This window comes from Protopterus annectens, chromosome 1.part1 (genome assembly GCF_019279795.1).
Source record: "Protopterus annectens isolate FY-2018-M chromosome 1.part1, PAN1.0, whole genome shotgun sequence".
NCBI lineage: Eukaryota > Metazoa > Chordata > Ceratodontiformes > Protopteridae > Protopterus > Protopterus annectens.
In genome coordinates this window covers 210,742,784-210,753,597 of record NC_056726.1, presented here as the reverse complement: position 1 = coordinate 210,753,597, position 10,814 = coordinate 210,742,784, and the positions used below count along the sequence as shown (strand labels likewise).

General features: G+C 37.9%; 1 protein-coding gene across 1 annotated transcript in view; it reads left to right on the top strand.

Annotated features, from left to right (window-relative positions):
* The first annotated feature begins 343 nt into the window (after positions 1 to 343).
* LOC122804351 (C-C motif chemokine 28-like) overlaps positions 344 to 10,814 on the top strand; it is a 35,576-nt gene continuing 25,105 nt past the window's right edge. Inside the window, exon 1 of the mRNA XM_044074167.1 lies at positions 344 to 476. Within this exon, the coding sequence (XP_043930102.1) occupies positions 413 to 476 (64 nt within the window). The 5' untranslated portion in view covers positions 344 to 412. The remainder of the gene's footprint in view (positions 477 to 10,814) is intronic.

The following is a 10,814-nucleotide window of genomic DNA, read 5'->3' as shown; positions in this document are numbered from 1 at the left end:
ATTTTTTTGGAAACTGGTAGTGTAATGTATTCACAACATAGTTTTTGAATTCTTGTTGCCTTTACATTGGAAAATGATAACTTGCAAAGCTGCTTGGATTCAATCCAGGCACAGTGATCCTTATGCAACAAGTCTCTGCAGGGAATGCTTTTTTTGGCACACAAACACAGCCTCTGTTATATTAACTATTCTTAATGCATTTAAATTAGAGAGAAGTAAATAAAATAATCTGGGAACTTGGAAATGATAAAATAATCTGGAAACTTGGAAGTTATGTCCCTGTAATACTTCCTGCTATTTTATCTGCTAAATTTAACATAGGAGGAGATTTCACAGGCTATATAATACCAGCTTGTGGAAAGTACTTCTTTCAGCAAGCCAAAGACACATAAACTCTGACTGTCCTAAAATAATGGAGCTTAAGATTCTGTTTCTGCTTACAACGGCAACAGTCATACTTGTCTGTACTACAGATGGTGAGCTATATATTCTTTTATTTCTTGCTAGATTCTGACTTGTACCAATCTAATGTTTATTCACAATCTGTCTTCTTTGTCATTTGTTTCTGATAACTGTACAATATATTACTGTTGTAAATAGTCATACACAGCTTACTGGCAGCTCATTTCAACATAAACTAGTATATTTAAGGGAGAACCACATCCAAATACTGAAAAAAGCATATTTTTTCAGCCAAGCTTGAACTTGTCTGCATTCCTAATGCCTCTGTATCAAAGTAAATGGTTATTATTATTTTCTGATTTGTTATACCCAAAATGACCTGAAGGAGACTGCCATGGCTAGCGTTATTTTGTTTTACATTCAATGCCTTTACCTTCCTGATGTCATGTTAAGAGGGAAAGAAAGAAATCGTATGATGAGGGAATCATTTACAGTAGTTTTCTCTCTCATCAGCTGACAACAGTGTTGTCACTTCTTACTCTTCACTAGCAGCACCAATCTACATTTTTAATTAGTTTGCTTCCTTTGATTTTATTAGTGGCCATCTCTGTTGCAGTTGAATGTTTGAATGACAGGCTTGAAAATATTGTTCTTTTCAAAGTAACAACTGCAGTTCAGTGTTCAAGTGTGAAAAATCTGACCCCTGTGATTAATAGGTGTAACTTGGGCTGAGATGGTTTGTGTTGCATTCACAGTTTTAAGTGCTAAATATTGTAGCTAGAATTAAAGTGTTTGATGTTAATCTTCTTTCCCCAACTCCAGAAGAAACATGCACTTTTACAGAAATTTCAGTGTAGAAAGAATGCAAAATCATATACTGACTGAATGTAAGAAGAGTTAGAGTAACATATTTGCTTTCTTTCTTTGTGGCACTGAGAGTTTAATTAAAAGAAAGACATTTGCATCTGAAAACTAAGCTTGAAAGCTTTGACTTTGTTCAGACTCCAGGCTGCACTATTTATCTGAGATGTGATGCTGGCCATCTGTAACTGATACTTCACCCAAAAGTCAAGTTTTTATTTCCAAAAAGTGTTTTCCTTCCTTGTAATACATGATCAAACACTTCACATACAGAAAAACATAATTTAATAATTATGTTTGCCTTACTTTTCTGCATTTGTCTCACCCAGTACATCACAACAGCTACTAAGAATGGCACAGTTAATAGGGTAGGTCACATATCCCAACAACAGAGCTATTAAGAAAACACTGTTAATACATTTGTGTCAAAGTAAATGGTTACTGTTATTTTCTATTTTTTTATACCCAAAAATGACCTGAAGGAGACTGCCATGGCCAGCATTATTTTGTTTTACAGTGAATGCCTTCATCTTCCTGATGTCATGTTAGAGGGAAAGAAAGAAATCTTATGACGAGGGAATAATTTACAGTAGTTTTCTCTGTCATCAGTCGACAACATTGCTGCGACTGCTTGCTTTGCACTGTCAGCATCAATCTGCATTTTTAATTCTTTGCTTCCTTTGGTTTCCATTAGTGGCTATCTCTGTTGCAGTTGAATATTTGAATAACAGGCTTGAAAATATACCTAAATTAATTATTATTTCCAAAGTAACACGTGTAGTTCAGTGTTCAAGTGTGAGAAATCTGACCCTTTGATTAATAGATGTTACTTGGGCTGAAATTGTTTGTGTTGGATTCACAATTTTACATTTTAAATATTGCAGCTAGAATCAAAGTCTTTGATATTAATCTTATTTTCCCAGCTTTAGAAGAAACATGTACTTTCACAGAAATTACAATGTTGAAAAAAATGCAAAATCATATAGTGACAGAATGTAAGAAGAGCTGGATTGACATATTTGCTTTCTTTCTTTCTTTGTGGCACTGAGTTTGATTAAAGGGAAAGACATTTGCATCTGAAAACTAAGCTTGAAAGCCTTGCCTTTGTTCAAACTCCAGGCTGCACTATTTATCTGAGATGTGATGCTGGCCAGCTGTAACTGATAAGGCACATTAAAATGTAATTGTTTTCTTAATGGCTCTGTTGTTCATAGGTTCATAGGTGTGTACTAGGCTAATGTCCCTGGAGCCTTTACAATTCTAGTCCATAGGATTACCCTAGCATTGTGCCACCCGACCTTAGTTCCCAGTGCCTCTGTTGAGTAGAGCCACTGGAATGATCCCCGGGGTGAATTTTATATTTCCCATCCACTCATCAAGATTTCTCTTGAAGAGGGCCAGTGAGGTGCTCTGTTTGACATGTATGGGAAGTCTATTCCATAGCATAGACAGTCTCTGGGTTATGAACCTGTCCCTCCAGTACATTCTGTTGATTGTGGTAATGTGGTTGAGGTCTCTGGAGCATGTGGTGTGGAGGGATTGGGATATCTTTAGATGTAGTATTTCTAACAGAGCTGGGTCAAACATGGCTTTGTAAATCAAGCAGAGATTGCCTGTAAGTAGGAGATATGAGACAGAGAATAGTTGGAGTTTTTTGAGTCTATCCATACAGGACAAGTGTTTAAGGCCTAAGATCCTCTTTGTGAGGTACTTTTGCAGCCTCTACAGTTGTTGCAGGTGTCTAGTGAAGTACATGCCAAATGGGGTGTTGTAATCGATGATTGGCGTAATGCAAGAAGAGTAGAGGGAGACAATGACCTCTTTCTTCCTGGATGCAAAACCCTTGGTAATGAGATGTGCCACATAGATGGACTTTCTGACCACAGTGGCAATGTGGTGGTCAAAAGAGAGGATGCTGTCAACCTGTGTTCCCAAATCTCTTATAATGCCTTCTGTGTTCAGTGGACTACCATTGATGTGGTAATTCATGGGAACTGGGTTTTTCCCAAAGGGGGTGGCGACACATATTTGGCATTGAGCTTAAGGCCATGGTTCTTACACCAGTCGTTGGTCTCAGTGTGGCCTTTCTATAGGATGTCAACATCACTTGGGGAATTAATAATGGCTCCCAACTTGCAATCATTGCCAACTTTATCAGTCAGAGTCCCTTCGTGTTGGCCTGGACTTCTGAGAAGTAGATACCAAATAGGAGAGGACCCAGGACCAATCCCTGTGTGTCTCCACTCATGACTGGTCGGCAGTCTGACTTGGAGTCAGCTACTTTCACACTGTGGGTTCTATCTGTGAGCCAGTTTGCAACCCACCTAGTGATATAGGGGTTGATGCCTAGCTTAGTGAGTTTTTCTATGATTCTTGAGTGGGGAATAGTACCAAAAGCCTTGGCCAGATCAAGGTAAGCTGTATGAACCACCTTGCCTTCATCCATAGCTCTGGTGACTGACTCAAAGAAGTCGACCAAGTTGAGCAGGCATGATCTACCCATCACAAAACCAAGCTGTGGGGGATCCAGAGTTTGGAGATTCCCTATATATTTTTTTATTAGGTCCATGATGATGCGTTCCATGGGTTTGCATATCAGACTTGTCAGGCTAATGGTGCGATAGTTTCCATGGCCTATATAAATTGACTAAGCTATTTCTCATTACAATGAGCTACTTGGGAACTGCAAGATTACATCACCCCAGATGGGGACTCAAAACCACAATCCCTGACTTAGGCTGCCAATACCTTATCCATTAGGCCACTGGTGCCTGACTAATCAGCATACCTCTCAACTGTACAGATTTTCACAGAATGTCCAGATTTTTGCCTTATATTTTTGGTGTGTTCCTCCTAAAATCTGTACCTTTCTGGCAAATAGCTGAGGATTGAAGTAATTAAATAATGACAAATATTTGAGTTTAAGACTCCACATCCTTCAGAAAATTCATGCTACTGCAAAACCTATTATTCTATCAACTTTCTAAGTTTGTAAGTGCAACATTTAAAATCTGTCTCTCCATCACTTTAGCTAGCTTTTTTGCTCTAAGCAGTATGCTTATCAGCCCTTCCAAGTCTCAAACCCAGGACCCTTTACACTATAGGCTGAGCAATATACCACTACACTACTTGAGCTGTTGCTGGGATATGTGACCTAACCTAATAACTGTGCCACTCTTAGCAGCTGTTGTGATATAACAGATGAGACAAATGTAGGAAAGAAAGGCAAACATAATTATTAAATTATGTTTTTTTTTTTTTTTCTGTATGTGAAGTGTTTAGTCTTGGATTACAGGGAAGGAAAAACACTTTTTGGAAAGAAAAACATTTGACTTTGGGATGGAGTTTTCTTTTAATATCCACATGACATTCACTCTTTTTTGCTTCTCAGACAATTGCTAGCTCATAGAAATTGTGGATTACAGGGCAAAGTACTGGGTAATTTATGTAGTGTTCTGTGAATTGTCATGAAAGTTTTATTTATTATTCATACTGTTGTTTCATGATTTCTAGATAATTTAAAACAAACTTTTAACAGTTTTAAGAAGTACAAAACTCTAACATCTGGCATTATTGACTGCCTTTAAGCCACACTTTTCTTTTATTAGGACTGTACCTGAGGCTCGATTTTAACTTGGGCATTTCTGTTTCTTGCTTTCATAATCAAACTTGCCCATATGTCATTTTTTTCCAGAGGTCCTAAGAGCAGAAAAGCTTAAGTAACTCTCTCATGACAGGCTGTGTGCATGTGGCGTGATGTGGCTCAAACTGTGTCTCTAGTTTTATAGCTCAGTGTGCATTAACCGATATGAATGGACCTCAGCATTATGTAGAAACTCTGGGCTCATGCAGGACCCAAGGCTCAGGTGTCCAGCGAACAGATGAAATCCAAATATGCTATAGGCCTGCTCTTTTCTATCTCCCATGGGCAAGATGAAAAATAAAAGAACTTCAGGCTATGCCCTCTAAGGCTGGACATGGATAGAGTACATTATCCTGCTAGGGTACCAGAATGTGGACAAACACTCTGGGGAAATGGGTGCTCATGCAACATGTGTGCATGCTTAGAATGATGACGCATGTAAATACTAGGTAAACAGAATGGGTAAGTACACACCTTCAGCATCACGGTATAATTTACCTTCATTACCGCTACTTCTACCCAAACCCCTGCACCCCTTATGGCCAGTTTGTAAACCACTCACTGGAAGACTATTTTCCCTTGATGAGAGATGACATAAAGTTTGAGGAGTTATGCTAGGTATAGCTAAATATTGCAGACATATCCTAGCAAACCAAGGGGTAAAAATGTTTTTCCCCAATAGTACAATAATTCTTTTACTACTTTGAGTGATACAACCAAGTTGCATCTTATCGACTTTTTTCACAGCAAGATCTCAGCTTAATAGTATGTATTGTGAGAGCCCCACTCAATACCAGAATTGTTTTAGCTCCGTTTCCACCACATCCTGGTACACTTGCACACACATTAGTACACACTGTAAGTGCTATAGTAACAGCACTTCAGTAAGTCAAAACTTGGGGCTGGAGGCAAAGCCCATTGAGAAGTACCTCACCTCATTATAAATGATCTTATTGACCTAGTAACCCACATGTAGAGCCAGGAGTCAGCAGAGACCTACAGATAAAATGTCAGTAAAACAAGACAATAAATCTATGAGACGCTACCACAGTTTTTTTATAGCCTCCATGTGACTGCATGAGAAATGGCTAGAAAAACACATTACATGCATGTGAACTAAATCAGTATTTATAAGCATGCATGTCATACAATCCTACTGACTGTTAATATAAATTAAAAAAATGTATCAAGTTAAGCATTCATTTCTACATGAGCTTACTTTGTTGAACCTGGAAAATGGGTCAAAGAGTGCCTATTTAAGAGATATGACAGAAAAACTTTATAAGCGTTTTGCCATCTATATGAAATAATTTCTTCATATTAGATCTCATCATAAAATGGTTGATGTTCTTCATATAACATATCTTAAAATACTTATTTGTTTGTTTTTGTGTTGATGGCTGGCAAAGCATCACTGGACAAAAGTACCTTTGCTGGGCAGACTTAGAATGAGGACTCGAAAGCTGCAAATACATTCGTCATACATTACAGAATTACAGAAGAACAAATTTCACAACACAAACTATTGTTTTATCAGTTATGCAAAGCTGCAGACTCAAACTTCACACAGATTAATCAGGCAAAAATATGAGTTATTGAAATCTGCTGCTAACTCTGGTCACTGTTGCTAATTTCTTGCAGCAAGTATTTAAGCTCCATAGTATCCTTCCTTTTGTGTATATAACCATATTTACATTTGTACAAGGCATGGACATGTCTATTACTGGATTTAAAGCAATAGGCTTGTCTGCTTTAGTGGGTTATTTGCTTTAAGCAACACCTACAGTACATAGATAACAGGCATTTTCAGAAAGGTAATTTTTTTAGTTTTGTCTTTGAAGTACAGAGAGCTTTACAACAATGAAAGTATTCAAATATGATATCCCATATGTGGGGGCAGAAGCACTAAATGTTGCATCATCTGTTTCTAACTTGATTTTCAAAACTTGAAAATGTCATAGGTATAATGTTGTTTGTTCCTTGCTGCTTCAAATCTGTGTAACACAGGTAAAGACCACTATAAAGCTTTTTACACAGCTATTTTAGGCTGCCTGGTGTTGCAGAAACTGCTTCTTGCATTTTAGCCATGGCCACTATCAGTTAACTGTAACCACAGAGTGATGCCAGGAGATGTTTAGGTCAGTACCAACCCTGACTGTTCTGTTCTATACACAGCCTTCACAAAGGGTCCATACGTCACAATGATCAGTTTGTTGCCCTATCAATTTCTTAGTTGGCTCCTTTGTAAAACAGGCTGCACTTAAAATGGGGAACATACTCAAAAATGTGCACAACAATACAGGATTGCTTATATACAAAGATACATCCTCGTCAGTATTTGTCTGTCACATTATGTTGCACTTCTGAAATTGTCAGATGGCAAATTAAAAATACATGTTCACTGTAAAATAGTAATGAAATTACCAGTCATATGTTTTAGATTTTGTCTTCTACAAGAAAGCACATTTGTTGCATTATGCTGAACTCAGAAATAAAGATAAATCCAAGATGCAGAGCTCTGTGCTGACTGCTCACTAAAAAAATAATAATAATAAGTCAAAGATGCAAAGTGCACAAGTAAGGAAAAGCAGCGAATGTGTAACTCTGACGACTAACATCAGGTAATAAAATGGGAAAACTATTTCTAACAAGCTATAAACAAGTCGTATTCATAACTGGAAAGATGTTTTCAATTTCAACATAAGAAATCATGACAAAGATTTGTACCTAGGCAAGCAGCAAAAACAAGCATTTGTCAGTACAATATGTTAACCTACACTGATGGCACGAAGCAGCAAAGTAGAAACAAAATGTGACAGGCCTTATGGTGCAACACATCACATCTTATGAGCTATGCATAACTCTCAAATGCCTAGATTTTTGCCTCATATTTTTAGACTGTCAAAAAATGTGTAGTTTTCTAACAAATCATTGAGGACTGAAGTCATTAAATAATTATAGAAATTTGAGTTTCAGACATCATAACCTACAGAAAATGCATACTAATGCATATCCTATTATTCTAGCACCTTTCTAAGTTTATAAGAGCAGTATTTAAAATCTGTCCCTTTTTTTGATCTTTGTCCTATTATTTTGTACTTGGTCCAGATATTTTGTACTAAGAGGCTAAGAGGTATTCATGCTATTTTAAATTAATTTTAAGCTGTAATGGGTTGCAAGTATAATTGCTGTATGGTTTTCACTTGCATTTCTTGTTTCTCCTGTTTTATGTGACACACAGCATTCTTTTTTCCTTCTGAATCTTGTCAAATTAGCTGGTACATTATTTATGTAGACAGAAGAAGCAATCATGCATTTTGAAGAGGAGGGAGCTAATTCAGAAAGGTTACTTCAAGGTCTACATGATGTGAACATAAAAAAAAATAGCCAGCACTTTGGGAGCGTGAAGATTTATTCTAAGAACCAGACCGGTTTCAGCTTGTAGCTTTCATCAGTGGTACATTAATTAATGTACCACTGATGAAAGCTACAAGCTGAAACCGGTCTGGATCTTAGAATAAATCTTCACTCTCCCAAGGTGCTGGCTCTTTTTTTGATGTTTGCTACAGTTTGTCTGGCCCGTGCACCTACTGTACTTGCTAGCCTGCCTCTCTTTGGGTACATGATGTGAGCATTTTTCTGTAACCATTTCCTATTTAGAGACAACCCTACCATGGTGCTTTAACATGAAGATATGCAGCACCATACTGGGCAGTCTATGTCACTGTGCTACATGCTAATGAGGCCGTCTGTGGCATACTCTAATGGGCCACATTCTTTCCTCTGGAACTGCATGTATAAAATAACACAGCCGTTCACAGCTGCTTGCCTAATGAACACAGCCAAAAGCTCATCTTCATCCATTGCAGTAGAGGTAACTGCCTGGGAATTTACCAAACAGGTTGTGTAGAGGTGTGTGTGCATGTGTGTATATGTGTGGCTGCATATGTGAGTGCATGCATGAGTGTGTGTCTGCCTGGGAGTTCACAGTAGGGGTTAAGTGAAGGGGAAGGTTATGTCATGATGTGAGTGTGTGTGTGTGTGTGTGTGTGTGTGTGTGTGTGTGTGTGTGTGTGTGTGTGTGTGTGTGTGTGTGTGTGTGTGTGTGTGTGTGTGTGTGTGTGTGTGTGTGTGTGTGTGTGTGTGTGTGTGTGTGTGTGTGTGTGTGTGTGTGTGTGTGTGTGTGTAAGCATGAATATGTGTATGTGGGTGGGGGATAGATGTCATACCTGCACACTGCCCTAAACTAATGAGCAAACTGTGCAATATTCTTGGGGTGGGGACAATGGATTATGGACACTAGGGATACCCTGCATATTGTGCTTAAAGTCACTTTGAAAATTAAATCAGAAAGATGAAATGGGTTGGGAGAGGAACACAACACCAGGGATACTCTATATAGCATGCCTGTAGGTCACTAAAAAGATTCAAGCCCTGTACCCGACTACCATATACAGAGTTTATTTAATTCTATGCACCACCAATAAACACTAGAGGGCATGTCAAAATAGCACCTAAGTGTTTATCACAAAAAAAAAAAAAAAAAATATATATATATATATATATATATATATATATATATATATATATATATAAGTTTACAGTCAAAAGGTCGACATTGACATGTCCGACAACCACCTCCTTGACCATGGTAGGAGCGACAGTCAGAATGTCGATGTTCATGAATACGTCCATTCAGAAGGACGTACACAGGGCAGGGATTCACAGCATTGCTGTGAATGGGGTATTTAGACACTATGGTCGACAGAATTTGTTGACATTGTTGCGTCAATCATGTAACCTACTAAATATGTATGAGTCAACGTTATTTGTCACGGAAATCAGCATTCGTGGAAGTGATTTTCATGCTTTTAATAGTAAACTATATATATATATATATATATATATATATATATATATATATATATACATATATATATATACATACACACACACACACACACACACACACACACACACACACACACACACACACACACACACACATATACATGTACAGTAAAAGGGAGAAAGGATTCCAACCCTACACCCATGATACAGGGAGTAACAGAATTAACTCACTACAATAACTAATCTGTTAGTGCAGAGAGGGTTATTTTACATAATAAGAAATACGAAACTCATATGTCTGGCATGATTCAATGCTTGCAACACTGAGTTATGATGAAAAGGTACATATATGAGCCAACAGCAGGAGTATGTCCACATGAGGGGAGGCTTCAGAACAAAGACACGAGGAACACTAGGCGACACCAGGAAGAATATTTAAACTATTACTGGGACTCCATTAAAAAGTTTATAGAGCAACAGCTCTACACTCTGTACACTTGATGAACACTAAAACAAATGAAACTGCAATGTCTGCGATTATTTACTGACTGTAAGGAACCATAACTTATGAGAGCAGGGGCAAAACAAGACAATGCATCAGGGGTGTTCAGTGAATTATGGGACAGGCAAGAGGTATGAGTGTGTCTATGTCTGTCTGTCTGTGTTTAACTGTGTGTAGATGTGTGTGCACGAGTGAATGGGTGGGTGCCAGTGCCAACACAATGGGTGAGCTGCCAGTGCTAATTACCACAGGAAAGTGTTTATTAGCACTTGCAATAGTTTCAGGGACATGCAAATTAGCTGATAATGAGGTATTTCCCATTGGAACTAACAGGTCTTTGAATCACAAATCACTGCATTATGTTAACAGCCACTTTTTATCACAGCTCTGAAAGCCAACACAAAGGGTTCTTTCTGAATCATGAGGGATATCTTTCAAACCAGTTTGTGTTCATTTGCACAACTTTTTTATGTCTATTTCTTGATAAAATCAACAATTTTGCTTATAGATAAGCTGGAAATTATTTGCTCATTGACTTCCTCTCGTATATCAGTG